Source organism: Myiozetetes cayanensis, unplaced genomic scaffold, assembly GCF_022539395.1.
Source record: "Myiozetetes cayanensis isolate MyiCay16 unplaced genomic scaffold, myiCay2020 scf15, whole genome shotgun sequence".
Classification (NCBI taxonomy): domain Eukaryota; kingdom Metazoa; phylum Chordata; class Aves; order Passeriformes; family Tyrannidae; genus Myiozetetes; species Myiozetetes cayanensis.
Window position 1 is genome coordinate 7,587,543 of NW_026087159.1, and position 23,065 is coordinate 7,610,607.

The window sequence follows — 23,065 nt, forward strand, 5'->3', positions numbered from 1 at the left end:
TTGTTGTTGAGAAATGTATTGATTTGCTTCTGAGAATCTTAAAGATGCTTGAGGAATTGCAATTGGGAGTTCACCCCAGAGGATTTGTCTTTGAAATAATAGTAGTGATGTATTACTTTTCTCTTGTGGACCACAAAACTTCAATTAAAATTCATATTTTGTATTTGAAAACAACACTGTGGTATCCAAATGGATTAGTATTAGAGGGCCTTTTCAAGGGGATGTGCTGAAGGAATCTGCACAGCATGTCTGAATGCAGCCTGCACTAAGCTATTTGTTGATTGTTTAGTCAAACTACAGCCAAGGTGTCATTTTAGGGGAATTCCTGCTGCTACACCTACCATATTAGCATGCTTGACTTTTATTTTAATGAAGAGCCAGGTCCCTCCAGAATCCAATGCAGGGCAATTTTCATCATGACCCTACCTAGAAAAGGCAAAGACTCTTCCTGGGGATTTACTCTGATACATTAATATTTTTCTCTCCTCTTATCCATTGCAGTGCCTGAGGTAGAAGCAGGAGAGGGAGCTGTCAGAGGCCACTTCCACTGATCACTTGGTTTTCCCCCCTCCTTGTGTTCTCACCTCAGCAATTTGTGGCACACAGCAAATTACACCGGCAGGGAAATCTCAGCTTAAAAAGGCTTCAGATTTACCGAATACAAACATCCATTAAGAACTCATTACTTAAACAGCAACTGCTGTCCATTTACATGCACAACAGTCCCAGGCTAGAGGAGGGATACGTGCTGCAGACCTGCTCCACAGCCATCTCCCAGGCAGGGTCAATGGGAGGTTCCTTGCAGCCAGTGCCAACACAACTGGGCACCACAATAAGAACTGTGTTGTTATAGGCTAAATAAGCAGCTCTGCTGCTTGATCCCGTGGGTTATGAGGTAATTAGCTGCTGAATAACCGAAATCAATGGATGTTTTTGCAGAATCACACCAAATAAGCAGAAGCTTGGCACACAGAAGGGAGAAACAATCACATTGCTACACAGTCCTGTTTGTTAATTCCTAGTTTAATTCTACCAAACTCAATAGCTTTACAGCAAGAAAAAAAATAAACAAATGAACCCACAGCCTAGGGTTACTAGTAAACCCTATCAAATTACCCTGAAATTTGAAAGCTAAAATGAATAGTGATTTCCCTTTTTCAACACATTCAAATAAAAGCCCTTCTTGCTTTGAGGACTCCAGGGCTGCCACCTTTGAACAATTTATGGAATTCCACTGCCATGAAACTCCTGAAATTGCCTTGGAAATCATGCCACTTGGTGATTTCCTGTCCTTGTAAACCCCAAACCTTACCCACTTCTTCATCAAGCCAAATCTCCAATCAAGCAAATATTTTCGAGAGTTTTCTCCCAAAGCCTTACTCTTTTACACATATCCTTGCAAAAGCCTTCCCAGTTCCCTCTGTATGATATCAATCCCTTACTCTCATCTCTCCATACACCACTAAGTTGCATTTCTACTTGTAGCCATCTTAAATGACCCTGGAAACATGAATCCCCTTGACCCAGAGCAGTACATTCCACTATTTCTTCGAAGTTTTCAGGTTCAAATATTTGAGTTCCACAAAATAAACTGCCATTACAGTCTGCTCCTTCTGGTGCAGGCTGTGGAAACCATGCATGCTACCAAGGATTGAACCTAAGCCTAAAGCAGGACTTAAAGTGAATAGTGCTCTACCTGAGAGAGGATCAGCATCATTCAAAACACTTGTGTGTAACTATTAAAGTATTCTTCACAAATTACATCTGTTCCCGAGTTACCTAGTCCAGTCAGTATTTTTAAAATATACTCCACAAAACCAAACATTAATTTTGAAAGACCCACCAAAGTGGTCTCTATGTCTTATACACACACAGAGCAAGGCAGAGACTAATCGAGGAGAAGTGGAACCACTCCTTTCAACACCAGCATACAGCCAAATAACAGACATCCAGTCTGAGAGAAATGAAAAACAGAGAGAAGCAACAATGTAAACAATATCTGCTGAAAATGGAGCAAAGAGCTCTGTTGGGAGCTTGGCGAAAAAAACGTGCACCAGAAGGGTGTAACCAGCAGCTCTATTTAAACTCTCCGAGGAAGGCGTGAAATGCGCCGAGTTTGCAGAGGATCAACAAAGGAAACACTAAACACTTCCATTAGAAAGAATTTGTCACAGTTCATGACAAAGACATGCTAGCACTGAGAGGAAAAGCACCTCTAAACAAATTGTATCTACACAGGAGATCAAACTCTGACTGTTTGGAGAAGAATGGTTATCTGAGGGAGCCCATTTCTTCCCCAGCTCAGTCTTAATGGTAAAAGTCTCTTAAACAGAATAGCTCAATATACTTAGGACCTCGCAGATGGGGTGAGGAAAGAGAGTTTCACTGAGTCAAGTGCGCCAAAGGACAGCGGTAACTTTAAGATGGGCTCAGACCCTACTCAGGCAAAAAAGAAATGGGATGAGGAGCAGAGGGAGAGTCTGCCATTTGAAAACAAAGCCATGAGTATTTTCAGCTCTGAATTTATCCTAGAGCTTTGAAGGTGGGAGGCTCAGGGCCATCCCTGTCCAGGGCTGTGCAGCCTCAGTGGCACGGGTAGGTTGTTAGGAAGGAGCCTGCCAGTGCCTCTGCTAAGCCCCTTCTCACCCACCAGCACTGCAGGGGGCTCCAGGCTCTGCAATTTCTGTCTTCCCTGGTGGAAAATTCCTTATTTTGCTATCCACTAGCATTTTTAAGAGGGACTCAACTCCCACAGAAAAAAAAATCTACTTTGAATAAACAGTTAACAAACTGCATACAGGAGAACATCATAAGAAAGAACAGAAACCAAAAACCCCTATATGAATTCCAAATAAAAATTAGGCTCTGAATGCATCTCCTCCTCCAGGCAATTATATGGGTAAATCAGGTACTAAACAAATGAAATAGTTATTCTAAGTCTGTTCTTGCAATAGAATTTTTCCAGAAACAGTAAATTACTTCGAGTATTTATCATAATCTCTTATCTGCAGAAAAAAAAAAAGTGAAAACTAAATAGATTTATGGAAATGCATTTACCTAATAATATTTGCCAAATGACACTGTTCCCTCTGCTGCTTGTAGCAAACTCAGTCACAGAGGCTAAGGACAGGTTTGCCTTATTAGCACAGCTCTCTGCCTGTGTGTTTTAAGCACCTCAGAGCACAGTACCATCTGTATGTATTCTACTAATGAGCTCCTTCTTAGGCTGAGGAAGGCCAGCCAGCCAGCCAACACCGATTACTCAGATGGAGACTGCCTAATTTTTAAGCAATTAATGAGCTCCTCTCTCACTCTACATAGAAGCTTCCTCTGGTTAATTCTCCTGGCATATTACAGCATATCCTATTCTAAAGAAAGCTTCTCAAAGGAGAAAATAAAAGGAGGAACATGACACAGCCCAGTCCAGTTCCCTAGAGCAGAGTCCAAACCCCCTGTGTGGCACACCAGATTGAGAAGTACCTGCTGAGACCACCCCAAGCAAGGGCTGCACCTCTGCTTCTCAACGCAGCTGGAACAGGGAACAGCATCCTGGAATGGGGGCAGCTCAGCCATCTCCCTTCCTCTAGACTGCCCAGGGCACCAAGATACCTCTAATAACACCTCCAGGTGAACTGGAAGAGCCAGTACCATGGTTAGACAAGGCCTTTCGATGGCTTCATTTCCTCTCACCTCCCACTCATTTGGAAACAGCTGACACTGAGTGTCACCAAACACTGCACAGCTCTGCACTGGGGACCACCAGCCATGGATGCTGCATGCTCAAGAATCCCTGAACACTCAGCAAGATGACTGATTGCTCCCATCTCTTCCCTTATCTGACTGATGTGGTTTTAAAAAAGTGAGGCTTAAGGGGCTACTAGATTATGTAAAAATAGAATTCCCTCTTTAGCCACTAAAAAATATTTCTTAATAACCTAAACAAAGTTTAAGGAGATCAAAATTACCTTTTACAGCTCCCTGTTGGAAAGCACTGGTAGCAAAGCATAAAAGGAGCATTAAATTATCTCAGTAACTACATTGATAATGCACAACTTTCATGTGCACAATAAAACCATTAATGGAAATCTGATTTTTACAAGTACACATCATCGTTCTGAAAGGGCAACCCTACGTGCAGGAAAGGATGCACTTGTCTTACACAAACCTGAAAAACCTGCCAATCACAGCAGTGAAACTCTTCCAGAGGAGAGCTTGTACCCAGCAGCCCCCAGAAAAGAAAAAAAAGACAAAACCAAACCACTTGCCTCTCCTGAGGATACTCAAATTTACACACCAATAAGAGACTCAGTGTAACATTTCAACCTGGTGTGACATTACCAAGCCAGTCTACAATCCCACTGTGGGATTTGTATTATTCAAGTTCTCATAACCAAGGTATCCAGCATTTCACTTCTGGAGGAAAAAAAAAGGACATTGTTCCAAAGACAACAAATTGCTACAGCACATCAAGGGTGTTCCTCCCAACAACATGAAGGAAGCTGGGGACACATTGTGCAAGGGACTTCACACAACAGCACTCTGAATAACCAACTGTTCACATGGGATCTGTGTCCTTCAGAGAAAGCCATCAGTTACAGCTCTTTATGAAGCACAGCAAATGAAACAGTTCATTTGTAGACACTTCTAAAACAGGATTTAACAATGATCCTTTCTCCATCCGTAGAGCTTTACACTCTCCCTGTGTAAAGTCCACAACAGTTGCAGTCAGGCATCCCAGGTGACTGGATTTAGGTTTCATCTCTCATGCACTGTTAGAGGCATGTTGTACAGTTGGAACAAAACCATTTGCAATAAACACTGAATGGTAAAGAGCAAATTTAATCATTCAATCCAGATGAAAAAATCATTATGCTGTAAATAATATGATGTAAAGTCACAGCGAATAGGAATTATGTTGACCTACATCAGAAGTCAGCCAAAAAGCTTCAGCTTTCAATCTGCTCCAATAAAGCTGAAATACTCCACTCCTAAGTGCATTTCCACTGTAGTCCCCAATTTCTCTAAAACTACAGATGTCATTTTGAATAGAAATGCTATATACAAAGTGTCATTAGTGATACACATCCTAATTTCTTTCCTTATGTCTAAGACCACACCATTATTCACACCTCTCTGGCTTTATATAGCAGGGCAAGATTTTCAAGGTCACAACAAAAACAAGGAATACATTCAAGAACTCAAATATTTAATAACTATTTTCTTAATGGCTTAAGTTTCAGACTTGCTTTTCTAAACCACAAGTACCAGAATAAACAGATTTTCAAAATACTTGTGAATTGGTTTATTTTCTAAAAAAAACATGGGAACCTGCAAATAGAGGGGAAGAAGCAGGTCCTGAAGGGTTTCTCCTTCACCAGGGAGGAGTGCCAGAGAGCACTGCTGATGGCCAGAGATCCACCTCACATCTGTAGCCAAGGGAACTTGCAGGATGACCTGACTCCACTAAAGTGCTCCAACTTTCTCAGTTTTCAGATTTCCTCTGCAGTAAACCTGAGATTTGACATAGTAAACTGCTTCCCAGCAGGGAATCCCAGAAAGAGCAATGTCCTGACCACTAAATATTCAAGGTCTTCCAACTTCTTCTTCTGACATCCATATCAAGGATGCCAGGAGTACAACTGTTCAGCTGCAGAGATACAGAGCCTGGGAATAACCCTGCCCTTGATTCACGTTCCAGCAGTTTTCCATTGATTATTAAATGTATCCATCTCGGGAAATTTACTGTTCAAAATGAAATCATGTCACTGAAAAAGAAATTCTGATGCACCTTATTCTCTAGAATGTGATTATATTCCTGCATTTTAGCAATAGCTCAAAGACATCAGAATGATTATATCTCACATTATTCCTCCCATTCCAGGCCCACCCATATATATATATTGCTGAACATGTAATACAGCATAATCATGCATGAAGTGGCTCTGCACATTGATCCAAATAACCTTAGCATTACAGAGTGCATCAGCAAAACAAAGCCACAATGCTTAAAATCAGAACAAACAATTCATGTTGTCTTGTGAAAAATCTGATCTGCTATATTAACACCAGTGTTCACAAATAATAAGCCAATTCTGTCTTCAACATACCAGAAAAAAAATCCATTAACTTGCAAATATTGAGGAATAAATTTTTTTAAAAATCTGTAAAACAACTTTGCACTCGAATTTTATATGTATTTGTACAGTGGGATGAAAGGACCGGCACTTCTTTAAATAAACATGAACATCTGGTTAAGACTACAGAGAAGTGTCCTTGGATAAAGGTGTTTAAGGCTATTCACACACCTGAGGACAGAAGTCGAGTTCCTGCTATAGCTAAAAATCCAAAGGCAGCTACTCCGCAAGCACAGATGGAGCCCAGAGTGGCTCCAGTGCAGCTGGAGAGTGCAGCCTGCAGAGCCCCAGCAGCTCACGATCAACAAATGTTCTTCAGCTCAGACCAATCAGTATACCCAGAGGTTTCTATAAACTTGGTTACCCAAGAGACTTGATTGGCGTCTCCAAGGCTCCTGGTCCCTCAGGTAATTCCATAGGTCATTTTCCAGTCTTCTGCGGTTGCCCCTTCTGTGTCCCCACTATTCTCTGGAAGGGCAGCTCACAGCCAGTACACAGAACAGACTTGTAACATTCAAAGGCAAAAGCTGCAAGCCTAAAACTAGTGCACAAAACCTGGTAGAACCAAATCTCTCTCCTCCTTTTCCTCTTTCATTTCTAGCTGACACATTTTTCTAGCTTCTACTGAAAAATAACAGAAATTAAAGAAGATTTTTCCCTATCACATGTACCCAAGGACATAAAAGCACATTCTACACACATGCTTATTTAGCCTCAAAACTTCTCTATGAGACAATACTGCTTTCCTTGTCCTTGCCTAAGGCATTAGCAACATAACAAAACAGGGGGAAACATTTATTTATGTGCTACTCCCCACATCACCTTCAGGGTGCTGGGCAATCATAACCTTGTTTTATCTCTGGATGATTTTCTGCCGTGTGTAAAATGGAAATAGCTATGATGCAAACATTAGAGACAAAAAGCACTTGTTATGAAATACCACAGTAGCAGACGTTTACTGAAAACACCAAACAGTTCCACAAGACTTAAAAATACCCTGCCCAGGTAACCAAGTACAATTAGAACACAGAAAGTCCAAAAAAATAATACAACCATCATGTTTCTACTACACAGCCCTAACAAACATTTGAACTGTATACACGGCTGCTGGAGGCCTAAACAGCAGTATGCTCTCCAGACACACTCAGGAGTGACATAAAAAATATTGTACTTTAAACATTAGAAAGCAATTTGGGAACTTCAGACTTTCCCTTCTGCCCTGTTTCAGACCTATTCCCTGAAAGGGGAGCAGAGTGCCTCGGGGGCTTGCCCTGGCATGCATCACTTTCCCTGATGCCTTCAGTCCCAGAGGGACTGGTAGGCCAGGTCAGCTGTCAGGGACTGATGCAGTTTCCTGTTCCTCCCACTTCATTACAGCCACAGGAATGAAACAGCCAGATACAAAAGCTCATGTCAGGTACTGCCATTGCCTCCAGTTTCTTTATGAAAAACCACTGAGCAACGCTTACAGCTGCCTGGATCATACAGTCTCCTACTTGTTCACTTGCTATTTTATTTCCCATCCGGAATAACGGGTGCAGGAATCTCAGTAGATACCTTTTTAAAGCAATACTGATCCCTCAAAGAAGCAGACCAACTGCACCTGTCTTACACTGAAGTGTCAAAATACCTTCCTTCTTCTTCTTCAAAAAAAAAAAAAAAGTAACTGGGAATGAGTTTCCACTGGTTCTCAAAGTGAATCCCAAAGGTGGAAGAGGTTTAAAACAAGTCAAGCCAACAGAAATACACTCCTGCCACCTCCATTCCTGCCTGAATAAGGAACCACATGGGGAGAGAAAGCAAGAAGGAACTGATGGCAGAGGCTGGTGGGCACAGGCAGCCTGGTTACCTTGTCTTGGAAAAGCAAAGTGCTCGGGTCGGAAGCTTAACTTGAATGTAAGTCTCTGTGTTCAGCTGCAGAGCACTGCACATTTCTGTATCAGAGTGTGTTATAAGTGCTAATCATGCTTCTTGTAGGAAAGAATCGATTGGATTTGAAAGGGTTAGAGATTAATAAAGTGATAAATGTACCCTCTAGAGGTGACACTGCAGCTCAGATCAATTTTGCTTTCAACTAATAGATGGGCAATCATTTCTACTTTAGCGAGTTACAACAGAATACAACCATCTCACACAGGTCTGTATGCTAATGTTTGTACATACATGCACTGCACAAAAAACCAGAATTCCTTCCTTCACAGGTCAGCAACTTCAAATACCTAACTCTGCACCTCCTGAAAAGGCAAAAATCTGATGTTTCCTTTCTTATCTGTGAAACCAGCTTCTACAAAAACTTAAAGGCCCCAAGAAACAATCCCAAAATGCATCTTAATTCTCCTTTCTCTCGCTGTTTCCCACAGTGATCCCAACATCTCCTATCTCACAGTTTTACTGCTTGTAACTGTAACAGCTACATTCATGACAACAACAAGTAGTAAATAAGAAAAAAAGAAGTTTCTGATACAATGTGTCACAGAGACTAGGAACTCAAAGCTGAAACACACTTCAAACAACAAGGTTCTGAAAGTAAAGTAGAAAAAGTTCTTTAAATTCAGTGGACAGAGATATGAGAATGAACTAGATATGAATATTAATGCACGATCTAAGGAGCCTTATTTACATTCCTTCAAATATACAGCAGTGTGTAAAACCTGCCTTGAGATGTATTCAGGTTACAAAAACCCAAACATGCTTCAGAGCTGTTCTTGGTCAGGAGCTGACCCAAAGCAAAGTCATTTCATCACAGATTCCTTATAGCTCCTATAGGTCCACATACCCCTAAGTTACCTTCAAGCCTCTGAGTCACCAACAGATGTCCCAAACTGAGCAGATATTCATCTCCAGGACAAGCCAACATGCTGAGCTTGGAGTCTGTGTTCTGGGTAAGTCTGCAGCTGTATTATTTATACATTCATTTGAACATTATGTAAGACAAACCTTCCAAAAATATTTTCATGAACAAGATGAAGAACAAAACATGCCAGAACAACTTTCCCTGTCCCTCAGGACAGTCAGTTTCACAGTAAGGACATGAACCTAGGACACTGCTGTCAAAGCGAGCAAACTAGAAACACTGAAATGAAGAGCTCTCATAAAATTTCTAATTAGGATCTTAAAGGAAACAAAGCAAAGACACCTTGATACATCAGGGTTTTTTTCAGTTGAAAAGTCCTATTTTGAAGAGGAAAAATATGTACTATCCAGCTAAAGCCATAGAGCTGGAAGATTTCTCAGTTATGATGATATGTATAGTAGAGGTTCAGATGTTAATAATGAACTTCCACATGCTGCAGCCAGATGTAGGACAGATATCCAAACAGCTGACATAATGCCCAATGTAAAACTGGAAGATTATAGATTTTTAACTGAGGAAATTACATTTCTTTCATGCTTTATTTCTCCCTATCCCCTGAAGATCTTACCTTTGTGATTTACTGCAGTTTGAAACAATTTAATTGCATTCATTTATTTTATTCAAATACAGTTGTGGTTTCCCTTTTGGGAAGGAGTCTAGCTTTAATATTTCAGTATCAGCTCAATATTTTAATTCTTTTAATTATATATGAATTCATTTTAAACATGTGCCATAGCTAAAAATTTGAGTGCTTAAGTAAGTTCAATATTTAAACCTTGTCAGGTTGAGGTCACTAAAAAAACCCCCAAACCTCTAGTAGACCATTTCCTTTCTTGTTCTTTGTGCATCTTCCTTCCTCCCTGCCTGCAAACAGAGCAGATAAAAGCTGCCAGCTGTCTTCCAGATAGGTCTGTTGAGCTGCAATGCTGCTTTCCGTCTAGAGGAGAAGAAACTAAGGCTGAGCCTCCTGTAATGAGGTGCACAACTACCAGAGCTTCACAGCTGACTTGCTGGTAGCCCCCTGAGACCTGAGTGAGCACAGGAGACCCGCTCCTCGCTTCCTGCTGATCCAAACGGAACAGATGGAGAGCAGCCGTGAACCCGTGAGCAGACACAACCATATGCAGGAGAGGCTGTACTTTCCTGCACTGATGACAGCTTAGAACAACGGTGCTTCTGACTTTGTTTGCTGGAGCTGTGAATAACTCAAAATCTTCTGGGAAAAGTAAGAGATCAGTGTGTGCTGATTAGCGTTGCCAAGCTCTCATCTCCTCTGCCTGAATGTTATTTGCAGGAAGTGAAAGCCAAAAGCCTCTCTGGCATCACTCATATCTCAGAAATGGGAGGGCTCATAGCCATGCATTTTACATCAGGACCACAAGTCACGCAGGTGCAACTGCAAACCAAAGTAAATGGCAAGCGTGAGCACTCATCCTGCCCCTCCTCTGGAGCCCACTCCAGCAGCAGCAATGGCCTTTGGAAGTCAGGCTCATCTAGGATATCCCAGTCCATGCACAAATCCATGGGTCACCTCTGAAGTACCATCAGCTCCACTTCCACGTATGCCACAGTTTTCATGGCCAAAATGGTCAGGCAACAACACAGGATGATTGAGCTTCATGGAAGGGAGCAGGTGGAAATCCCAGGCTAGAGCAGTGACAAACAGTAGGAAAGTGAAGGTTTTAAATGAATGTGTTAAAGCACTACATGCCCACCAGTGCAACATCAGTGAGAGAATTTAAGACAATTTGGCTATGCCCACACTCTCCCACGCCATTGGTGACAAAGCCAGATGCAGGTGGAGGGTGGCAGGGTGGGTGGGGATCAGAGATGCACTTGCTCCTATGGCACATGGCTGCCTTTTGGTCCCAAGAAAAACAAGAGGAGAAGGGAAGGGCGGAATCCCAGAGCACATCCATCTCACATGCTATGGAGCAGAGGACACGACTGTAGCTCGGAGGACACATCCGTGCCAGGCCTGAGCCAATTAAGCTGTGTTAACCTGCAGAAAGAATACTCTGTGCCCTGCAGCCGTGCAGAAACCTTGGGGATGTCTGCCCATGCTCCTCCACACAAGGTTGGCATGCCCTCCAGAGCTCCAGCATGCTGAGACAGGGTATTTCAGCTTAGCAAACAAATACAGCAACAACAAATGGCATCAATTATTCACTAATGGAATTATGTCTAGTAAATCAAACAGAATCTATAATCTGAAAAATCTTCTGCTTAAAAAATGCAACGATTTTTTAATTGGTTTTATATTCCCTGCTATGATTATTCAAAGCACTATATACAAAGGGCTTGGGAAAAGAAGTGACTTAATCCGATTAAAAGGAAATCACCTGCCAGCTGGGAACCTCGCAGCTCCCTCCTCAATTTATTTGTATAACCTCCACCTGTAAAATACCCTTTCCAGGATATTGCTACGGCTGCAGTCCCTGCATTAGCTGTTTGTTCAGTTTACTTCTTAAAGGAAAAAGGATGGCCTGCAGTTTTCAAAAATAAATTCCTAATATTAAGAAATGCCTGTGAAACTTAAGTCAACATTACACTCACACAGATGCTTGAGGCAAACCGTCCTGTTCCCACCACAAACAGCAATCGTTACTCTGTAGACATGACAGATTTCTTCTGGAGCATCTGGAAGTTGCTGCCTGTAAAGAAGACTCTGACTAGCATAATTAAATTAGCTCACCCATTTTAATTATTTTGGCACCACATCTCAAGTGAAAAGCAGCCAAACAAATTTGTATTACTACGAGTTTCTCTGACATTTTTGCAGTGTTGCAGGGTACTCTAAAACCTACCTGCAGCCCTCACATACATTCCTACTTGTCTTCTCCAAATGGGAAATACAGATACCTGAATCTATACCAAAGGGCAAGTAAAGGACACGAGGCAAATCTTTCACTTCTGTTTTTCTCTTCCCTTCCATGAGGATTGTTTCTTCAACAAACTATAGTTCTGTGCTTGCAACTGGAGCACCATTTCATCACCTTCTCTTTAGCATCTTAGATCCTCCATTCCTGACCTCTCTTTAATGACTCTTGCTTGTTGTCCAGCCCCTGTGTACTGTCTGCACTTGCTGTCTGGATTTCTGATGCTCAACTTTCTCCCCTTGGGTTTCCATTCCTTAAGCCTGAAGGAGTACTTTCACACCAGCCTCTGAAGATGCCTTTCTAGCCAAACCTCTGTTCTCTTTGGGCAACTTCAGTTACACTGATAATGCCCTTCTGAACATTCTGCCCTCCTTTTGACTGCCTCAGTTTTAGTGATACCTTTTCATTACCTGAAGACAATTCCTCACCTTTTTACTGCTCCACCCCAGCTCCTCTTCAACTCAACTCTCTTTACATTCTTCCTACCCCTTAAACAAGATATATTTTATTATGTGACACTACATGCATGCCAGTCAGCTTCATAATTGCTCTTGTACTTGACACTAATCATAATTCTGGCCATTCATGCAATAATTCTACACATTGCTTAGAAAAAATGCCAGTCTGCATAAGTCAGCAAAGACACCAATACCCCAATTTTGCTGGTTTATTGTCCTAGTAGCCCAAATCTGTCTTTATCATCAGTGTCAGCACCTTCCATGCACTGCTTCACACTGCTCTACATAACTGTCTGCACAATTTCCCTTCCCCTTTTGAGGATGCTCACCAGTGTAGACATCCCCATACCAAGAGCCAGCAAGACCCAAGACTACAACATCCAGCCAGATCACTGCTGCAGAGATCCTGTCCACAGGGCATCATTTGGGCCCTTCATCCACTCCCCCCACCTCAGCTCTAAGCTACAGCTAAGACAGGCTTCCTGCTTTCAGACATTCTGCTTTTGACACTGCAGTGCAGCTGCCGACAAATAACCATTACATTAATTTCCCCTTTCCATTCTCCTTCATCAAGACACCAGTAAAAAATAATAAAAAAAAGGACTCTGACCCACAGCACTAGTGTGTTACAGCAACTGTCACCCTATGGAGCAATATGGTGTCACTGTTTCCTGGTGCATTTCCCTGGCTGCTGCATCCACTGTCCCTGATCTTCCACTAAAACATTACAAACAGTTAAAGTTCAGAAGCCTCTAGGGTATCTGTCTCTTCACAACATAAAACATTTAGTGAAGCCCTAAGCAATCAAACAACAGTCCTTCATATCTAAAGACCTTTCAGAAAAGGAGTCAAATTATCAATTTTGTACCAAGTGCTGATATCACAGAAACAGAAAATTATTTCACATACAGTGTAGTGGAAAAAGTAAAAAAAAAGAAATCAATAGTTTGCTCCATGCAGCAATCAGGATGAGTACTGAACGTGAAAGCCAACTACATGATTATGTGCTTGCAGAAAAACTATAATTTTACTTTACATGCATTTTTCCCCCTTCCTCTTATTCTCAACATATACCAACACAATCAAATTAAAAGAATAAGAACCACCTATTCACTGCTTTGTTACATTTAGCAAGAAGCAGTCTAGCAGGTTTTTAAAAAATATATAATTAAAGGTAAAATACAAGCTGAATGATGCTATGACCACCAGTATGTTACAGATGTTTACTGATCAAGGAATTACAAAGGCCCTTCCTTGCAGCCAGGTGCTGTTGCCTGGTATCAGTGAATAAAGGCTGTTCAATTATATTGATTATGGATGTCACAAAGGGTTCCCATCCAGACCAGCAACAGCAGTTTTGAAAAACAGGAACACCATCACAGCAGAGTTTAGACCAAGTTCCACCACAGCCAAACCCCAATATCTGTCCTGCTCTCACAGGACAAACAGGGCTCTGGACACAATAAGCACAATAAAACAACATAGACCAGTTCAGTTTAGCAACCTCCAATTACACTTCCAGCCCAGCATGTGGCAATTCCCAGAGCAACACTTCTTAACCTGGGGCGTAACATCTAATTCTTTATAACCAATAACTTTTCTCCTCTGTTCTCAAGAGATGGAGAAATTAAACTTAAAACTGACCACACCAACTGAAATCAGTGATTTCTGTTTGCACCTGCAGTGCTGAGTGTTGGCTGAAGACACTGAGGACAGCAGTAGGTAATATGTAAGTATTACTCACACATGTAAGTCTATCTCACAAATAGTGCAGAAAAACAAGATAACATGCAAATTTAAAAGTACAACTTTTATGCAGTGCCAGTTACCTGCCCACACACACCAGGCTGTAGCAGACCAACACCACTGTGCAAACTGCAATGAACATACTTGTCTGCCCCAAATCCTCCCAAACTCACACCTTACTTGAGAAAGGCAAACAGTCTGATGAAGTCACTCCCTTTGAGGGGGCAGAGCTGCGTGGACAAGAAGTCACTTCAGGTTCAAGTACAGGGGAAGTGTTTACCATTATCCAGATGAACTGGCTGCCCTGGAAGGAGATGCTCTAATGCCTCTTTGAAGTGTTCTGTTACTATTAGTAGGTTTCAAAAGCAGATGTAAATGTAAACAACTCCTACTCCCTCCCTTCCCACTGCCAGAAGGATCAGAGATTATCTAGCCAGGAAAGCTCTTCCCAGGTGACTATATATGATCACACAGGCGGCCACCATGACTTTTTGGAACATGAGTTTCCAACGTACAAAAAAAATCACCCAGACTTAGAGGTTACCACAAACCACATCCACAGCTAAGAAAATCCCTTAGAATGAGTAAAAGACTGGATGTTAAAACAATGCCAAAGTCGTTATTACCTTGGTGGGGTTTCAATCAGATCAACCTTTTTTTTTTAACAATAGAAAACATAAGGACACTTTTGCATAGTTTAAAGTCATACCAACAGAACATTATAGTGAGAAAATTCATCCTGTAAACATCTGGTAAGCAAACCATACTGATTATGACTTTTTTTTTGGCAGAAGAGAATAAGCATTATATATGCTAACCAAAAAGCAGACATCTAAAATGCTTGATTGCATTAGCACAAGGTCCAGATCCAAAAGTAATAATAATTTTCTGTGACTTACCAGAATTTCTCTTTGACACGAGCTTCAAATTCATGCTGACTACAGTACAGATCACAAGAACCAAGAGAACAAGAGGCTTCATCTTTCACTTTCCGTGACAGCTGAAATGCAAACATAGTAGTAAGTCTGAATCACAGCTCTTCACTACAACAAAGCAGCAGCTACAGTTAAACATTTCTCAAAGAACCATTGCAGTGCTTAATCTAATGATTTCTGGCTTTATGTTTATGCAGAGATAGGAAAACATAACAGTTCAAAGTAACCATATATGAACAATTTACCTCTATCACACAAAAGGGTTTTTGTTTTTTTTTTTTATTAAATGACACCTCAAAAATACAATTTTGCTCTTAAAAAAAAATAATCACAAGATGTAACAGTTTATTTGAAATAGTAGGGGTCTAATCTGACAGATTTTTGTACGTTATTTAAGGGGGAGATCCTGATGGTCATAACTGTGTCATACAAACAGGCTAAACACTTTAAAAAAATCATGTTGTTCAGGAAAACATACAGAGTATGTTATTCATGCAGTCTCTCCTAATAACCTGATTTTCCTGCTGGTGACCTTGTAAAAGCTCATAAAATTAATCACTGCTATTCCACAAATTTCTCCCATAAAATAAGGTAAAAGAAAGTGAACAAAACTCAGAAATCAACGAATTTAGGTCTCAGGAGTCTCATTTAAAAGACAAAATTAATCTCTCCTATGAACTTTACTACTCACTTTATATTACATATCTTTAAAAAATAAAATTTAAAAAAAAAGGTAAAATCTAGTTTAGAATTGTACTTTTAATTTTATATAATTATCAAAACTAATTTTGTGTTCATTTACAACTATGAGGCCATTCAAGATAAAATAGCAAGAGCACACTGAGGCTCCTTCTCTGCATTTAAAAACAGGTAGATTGAATCTGAACTCAGCAAGGCCTGTCTCTTTCTTGCTCTCTCTGAAAGAGGAAGAGATGATTAATCATAAGCTCAAGTCCTCAAATACATGCTTAGCTTGAAGTCACAGGCCTTGAAGTGGCTTGATATATTTAGACCCCAGTAATTCATCTCCATATCAGATACAGAGTTTTTATCAGGACCCTTATTCTCAGATAAAGAGGGCAGTCATCTGAAATTAGTATTTGCACCAAAAGACTCAGCAAACATTTTACAGCAGTTTCATTTAAACAGAAATGCACAAAACAACCTGCATTAGTAGTCAAAACCAAGGCCAACGAAACAATCATTCCTTAAACTCTGGACCACATCTGCCCACCCAGCCCACTCAGAGGTCCCAAACCCTCAACTTTGGGACCCACCCAGACCCCTGTCACCCAACAGGACAAAGCAGAAATAGGGGGCAATGTCCTGCAGTTCACTGCAGCTTCTTCAGTTTAATATGAGTTTATTACAACAAATATCCTTCCCTTGTCAGTTTACAACCAGCCTACTGTTGTGTGAAGAAAATGTAAGGATATTTTACATGACAGGAATTATGTTGCTATTCAATTGTTTCAAAATTACCACTTAGAACTGAAGTTCTCTTCCTCTCACCTTACTGCACTGCAAGCTATAAACAGGCAATGGATTTTTTTTCCTTCCTGAATTCTATGTTCCCGTGGGCACTTTATGCCTATTGATTCCTCACAGTAATGATGCTAAGGCATTTTCAAGGAATAATAAGTGCTGAAGGGTGTCTGACAGTGGTTAATGACAGAATTAGCATTCATTCTTCCCTAACCTCTCCTTGGAGTAACAAAATCCTGAAACAAGCGAGGCCATCCTGACAAGAGAGCTTAAAAAAAGTAATTGAACTAAATCTTTTGACAGATAATTGTAATGATGTTATGCTAGAATGATTTTCAAGTGTAGCTTCGCAAATTACTTTCTCCACTTTCCTCCCTTCAGTTATTACAGCTGAGGTATGGAACTCCTAGGTCCTTTTTCACGTGGGTCTGACCATCTCCACCCCAAACAAGCTATGCTGCATTAAATACATTTAAAAATTCAAAGCAAGTTCTGCCAACCAATATTAATGCTAAGCAGAGAGGAAAATTCTTGGTTCTGTCAGCATTGATAGGAGTTCTGCTTTCTGAAGTCCTGGCCTCATCGAGGCAGTCAGTCTCTGTACCTCCAAAAAATCAGGAAAATTGAGCAGGAAAAGGTCAAGAAACTACAGCTCTACTTGGTCATTCATAATCAAGCCCAAAGCCTCAGCTCGTCACACCTGACACAGCCCCACTAAAGCTGGCATGTGTCACCTTCACCATGCTAGACATTCCACCAGAAGGAGGTGGGATGGGTCACCCCAGTGGGACCAGTGAGTCAGCTGGTTACTGTCCCCAGGCAGCTACAAACAGGCTGTTCGACCTGCCCTCTCACAGATGACTACCTGTAAACATGCAAGTTAACAAAGAACACGAGGTACAGTATAAAATCTATTCCCCCCAGAGGAATGTCCCACAGCCAGAAGAGAGCAGGTTGAATGTGACCAGGACAAAGTTTCTAAATTTGCTCACAGGCACTGAGCAGCATCTCCCTGAGAGATGCTTACTCTGACTGCAAACTCCAAGCAGCTGTGAGTAAGGGCTCACAGCTGTAACAAAAACATAGGACTCTGTTGGATACACCTCACAAGAGGGGAACAAGGTTCAGCACCATTCCCAGAAGAGTGAAGAAGACATCTTACTGAGTAATGATATAGAAACACCAATTACAGACAACTTGCCCAAAATCACTGAGAGGCACAGACTAAAGTGCTTGTTGAGAAGGCTGAAAGAATCACTAATCTAGGCCTTGTTGTGACCTGCCAGGTTGCATTTGTATCCAGATAAGTGAAGGGAGGTTAATGCCATCAGAGGGAGAAGTGTAGGAGAAGCAAGGTGTGACAGCTTAATTCTCCATCATTCCACTGCCAACAAGGGCACCCCTTCCCTCCTCTTACTCTTTGACGCTACAGACCACAGGCTTCAGGCAGCTGTCACAGTGACCTGTAAGCACCCAGCAGCTACAATGGGACCAGGCTGAGATGCAGCACAAATTCTGTTCTTCTAATAGAAACCACTCTGACTCCCATATGCTGCCTAATGCCCTTCACCTCTGTTGACAAACTTAGTTCTTCCTTCTCAATCCTCAGAAAACAAGGCTTGGGAAATTGTGTCCCATTTTCTTCATGTACTGCCTGCTGTCCTTCCAGCACCCACTTCAGCTCGTACTCGTAGAGCTTCTGGGACTCAAAAGAATTTCAAGTGACAAGGTTAGAAGGAGGCACTTAGAAACAAGAAGGAAACTGGAGCATTAGAATTCTGCACAAAACCCAGCACTGAGATTCCCAAGTTCACGCTTTAAACATAACTTAGCTTTGCTCTAATTTCTGCCATGAGCTTTGTTTCTGCAGTGTTCCTTTTCAAAAGAAAACAAGAAAATTGGTGCATGTGTGCACTCAGGCACACGCCTGTGCACAGGCTGAGATTTGCTGACGCACCACGAGGCTCTGTAGGTTCTGGTTTCTCCACAGAAGCTGCGATGCAGAAGGCACTCATTAAAAACAGCAACCCACCTCTTTAGTGATTGCCAATTGACAGGTTTTGTTGCTCAGAAATCTCACAGAAATAAATTCCCATTTTCACCCCACACACAAAGGATGAAATGGCAACAGTAATTCTTTCAGTGTCTGTACAGCGTGCTAGATGGTGACTTCTGTTCATTTCTTTGCAAACCATTTCCCCACTCTACTTTTTAAGGCTTTAAATTTTAATATGAACTCTCTCTCAGGTCTTCTCTTTTGCCAACACACCACACTAAGCTGTTTATTACTAAAGGATTCTCAGGCTATATAATATGTTGGTTGGAAACAATCCCCAATGGGCACCAGGTCCTTTTTGTTGATCCCTCAAACACAAACAAAAAATACTTCGGATCAGAGACGCATGTTAGCTCAAATAATGTATCTTCAGCTCTGCTTGATATGGGTCATGCAGTGTTCCTTGCTCTGCTGCTCAATGAGCATCAAAGAATACTTCATTTTGCCTAACTCATTGTGCATCTTCACCATCGTAACCAGCCACTTAAGTTGTCTAAATACACAATGAACATTAATCCTACAAGGCAGTGTGCATTCAGCATTTGTCTTGCTGGATCTAAGCCTCCATTTGGCTCAGGTCCTTAACTAGACTCACATATGGCTCATTCTCCTTGTTCAGCTGAAATTTTAAGAGAAATTTAAAAATGAGGGAAGCATGGAGGGTACCTGTCAGTGCTCATGTTGTGCAAACTGACAGTAAACATCAACAATGAGACAACACCTAGAACATCTGGGATTATTACTGGCTCAGCAGCGGATCAACTGCATGACAGCATACAAGGAAAAAACAAGGTCTTGTCCTGAGGAAGCAAAGGGAAGCACAACTAAATACACAAAGCACCTGACAAGGTTACAGTACTGATCTGTAATGATTCCTCTAAAGGCTGAATATCTGGGTGCAAAAGAAAAGATAAAAATTGTAAACCTCACAGATCTTTTGGGACGTGATGGGAATAAAATCAGAATCTTGTCAGTTATTTTAAAAGCAACAAAGAGCAAGACCCCTTAGGTGTGAACACCGAGGTTTTGCTTGAAAGACTGTAATGCTTCCACTAAAAAGTTAAATATCTTCTAAATGCCAACCATAGAAGATACTAAGAACAGCACCTTAAAGTTTCAAAAAGCATCTTATAGTGTAAAACAGAAACAAAAAAATGGGCTTCACTGCCAAGCACAAAAGAAAAGTACTGTGGATGGCCACCACCCCATAACTTCCCCTTTAATATGTCTGGCTGCAGAGGGTAGAAGTGATTTTAGTTGTGTTCAAGTGGCAATCAGACTCAACACTATGACCTAACTGCTGGCTGGCCCTGTAGAGAAAACCCTGGAAGCATTAACACAAGAACCTTTTCCATAAAGAACTTTCTGATCCAATAGCTGCCTAAAATAGTGCTCATTTGAGGTAAAAGAAAAAAAATAAGAAGAGTAGGAAATGGAAAAATCCCATGAAATATTCCAAATACAGAGAAAGATTCCAAGATCTACAGGTTTAAAATGCTAACAAGATTGATGAGCATACGATGCAGGCACTCATCTAAATCTCTACTAAGAAAATTCAACAAAAACTTGAGCAGTCCATTTTAACAGATTTGTGAACAAGAAGAACTAGGACTCCTCAGCACTGATTAGCAGATTGAGTTCTATCAGCTCACACCACACATTGACCTCGATTCCCTAAGCAACTCACTCACACAGAATTCAAGTTCATTATATCTTCAAATTGGATTTTAAATCCCTCAATTGTACTTGTCCCTTATTGCAGCAACTCCTGCACTTGGAAATGCAGAGAGAGACTGTAAGGAGGAACAAGACTGACAAAGGAGTGTGAAAGTTAACTATTGTTTTTAAACATCATGCCCAGCTGCACCATCAGTGATGTACTGATTCAGCACTACCCTGGATTCTGCAGAGAACTAACTATTGTTCCAGCCTTTACACTGCAATATTCTAACTACACATCCCAGGGAAGATGGATATGCTTGTCCAGTATCACAGCTTTTAAATTTGAGTAGTCCAGTCCTTTTATAGACATTCAAAGTGAAATACGTGTTGTGGGAGGAGGATTACAGCTGTTCTGCAAGCCCTCATGGTTTATGAGGTCAACATAATGGATCAATTAATTTACAGCCTTTTTTTCCCCCCGAGAGTTGAAGCTATTAATATTCTACATATATTTACTTCTGCAGATTGTGGTTTAATCAATACAGTACTTCAGGCAACATGAAGTACTGTAGGAAATGTAAAGACTGTCAGACCCAGAGAGTTTAGGTTTACAGAGTGGGGCTTAGCAGTACTTGCAGAAGTACTTAAAAGATTACAGAAAAACCAGTTAAGGGAGAGAAGAAAACATGAAGACAGTCTACACTTGGAATGCTAAATATGTATCCTTGTACTGAGGAACAGGGAGTGATTTTAAGAATCATCTTAAATCAGCTGAAGTCCTAGAACTGACACAATTACAGCAAGACAGTTCCCAAGCTGCAGCAGTAATCAGAGTCACCCAAGGGGAAAAAGGAGCCCCAGCCATGGAGGACCACATATGCTTCCCAAAGCTGAGAAGGATGCTGGGCACTGTCCCAGAAGGGCAGAATTCTTCTGGGCAGAGGCAAACTCAGAGGCTGTCTCAGACTCAGCCCACCCAGGGTTGTGGAAAAGCTCCACTTAAGGAAAAAAAGGACTCTGAATCCTCCTTTTCAGAACTCTAGGTTAAAAAAAAAAAAAAAAAAAAAAGTTCCTGATGAGAACTCTTAGGCTTCAGAGCTGCTGAAAAACCTTGCAAATTCCAGAAAACCCATGACTTCCCCTGACTCCAGCTCTTCACTGACTGACACCCAGAACAAACACCACTGCTCAGGTCGTGGCCCTTTTCTCCTGAGTGCTTTAGACAGCCCTGCCAGTGATCACAGGTCCTCTCTACAGAGCCTCAACTACAAAAGGAGAAGACATTTCAGATGAAAAGAGATGAGAAAAGACCATTTTCACCCACACCAATTTCACCCACTGCGCACTGCTCTTGTATCAATAAGGAAGTCTGTCCAATTCACAGCTGCCTACGCAGGAGCATTATTAAGCCAAAAGATTAGATGCTTTGCTTCTTTCATACCCATACCAACCTTGCTCCCCCAGCAGCTTTTGCAGAAAAGCTATTAAAAATGGAGAGAGACAGTTCAAAAAGAGGTCTCAGTCCTGAAAGATAGCATATCCCTCCTCTTCCCCCCCATGCTGCTTCTCTCGTTTCCCTGGTGCTCCTCAAGGCTCGTTACAGAGGTGCTCAGCACAAACAGAACTAGATTTTAGACTGGGCTGCCATCTGCATGCTGAAATGTTCCCTGCTTTTATAGAGAAACTGCTTTTACAGTGCCTTAAAACAGTCCTCTTTCAGGGACCACAGAGAAGACGGACTGCAGCTATAACTGTCAGCTGTATTGACATTGTATCTGCTCCCATATACACACACACCTCTGCAATATTAACACAATAACAATATTTGCACTATTCATGGCAAAGCTGATCCACATTCACTCCTGCACGTTGATGAAACAAGCTCTGAGAGAACACAACTCCACTTGAGATGTGCTCAGAAATTCATTCCCTGATCTCATTCGTGGCCACATGCTTCCCTAACTAATTCCTAATGCTCAAAGAAGGCAGAATTAACAGAAAAATATGACATACCAGCTGTTACGCTTCTTATAAAACACTCTTCTACAGTTTTCCACTTAGGAAACAGATCCAGAGAAGCCAGGCAGGGCACTTTGCTGTCAAGCAGAGGCAAGTTGCTTTCACTGAACTCAGCACAATCTCAGTACCTTAAAGTGATAAACATATTCTTGATGGGGATTTTTTTCCCCCTTACGTAACCAGAGTCTGGCCTTTACATATACATACTGCCATATTTATCTGGGTGAAAACAAGAATGTAAGCAAACAAACAAACAATCCCCTCCCCAGAATCTGAGAATCATGAGAAACTGCTTACAGAATATTCCTTCCACATATTTATGGAAATCTTGAAAACAATAGGGTTTTGTTCTGATACAGCCAAAATCAAAGTAAAATACATACTTTATGTGTCCTGAAATTGCTCTGTCAAATAGACATCCTTGTTAATTTAATTTTTACATACAACAATGAGAAGAGGGGTGGAAGGAACTCTCTGTAGTGCTTTTGGGGTGGAAAGGATCAGCCAAAGCCCCTGCAGAAGTTTCTAACACACAGTCTCTCTCTCACCAGCTTTGTCACTGAACATAATCCATCCCTCAATCCTTCCAGGAAGGTTTACCTGGATCTGGTACCAGGTAGAGGTACCACAGGAAACCCTAACCATCAAGGCTGGCAAAGAGATCCTATTTATTTTCAGCAAGGGCAAGATCTCTTCCCTCTGTCTTCTTTTCAAGGCTGTTTAAAGGAAGATTTATGTTTAGTTGGACATCCTGAAAAGCAAATTGCCTCTTAAAGTGCCTCTTTATTTTGTGATACACTTTAAATGTTCACTCCCCTTTCCAGCACTAAAGACCTC

At 41.3% G+C, this 23,065-nt stretch overlaps 1 protein-coding gene across 2 annotated transcripts in view; it reads right to left on the reverse strand.

The window, feature by feature from the left end:
* IL1RAPL2 (interleukin 1 receptor accessory protein like 2) overlaps positions 1-23,065 on the reverse strand; it is a 356,649-nt gene that overhangs the window by 329,799 nt on the left and 3,785 nt on the right. For both annotated transcript variants that reach the window (XM_050310575.1, XM_050310576.1), the window contains exon 2: positions 14,971-15,071. In XM_050310575.1, coding sequence (XP_050166532.1) covers positions 14,971-15,052 — 82 coding nt within the window. In that variant the 5' untranslated portion in view covers positions 15,053-15,071. The remainder of the gene's footprint in view (positions 1-14,970; positions 15,072-23,065) is intronic.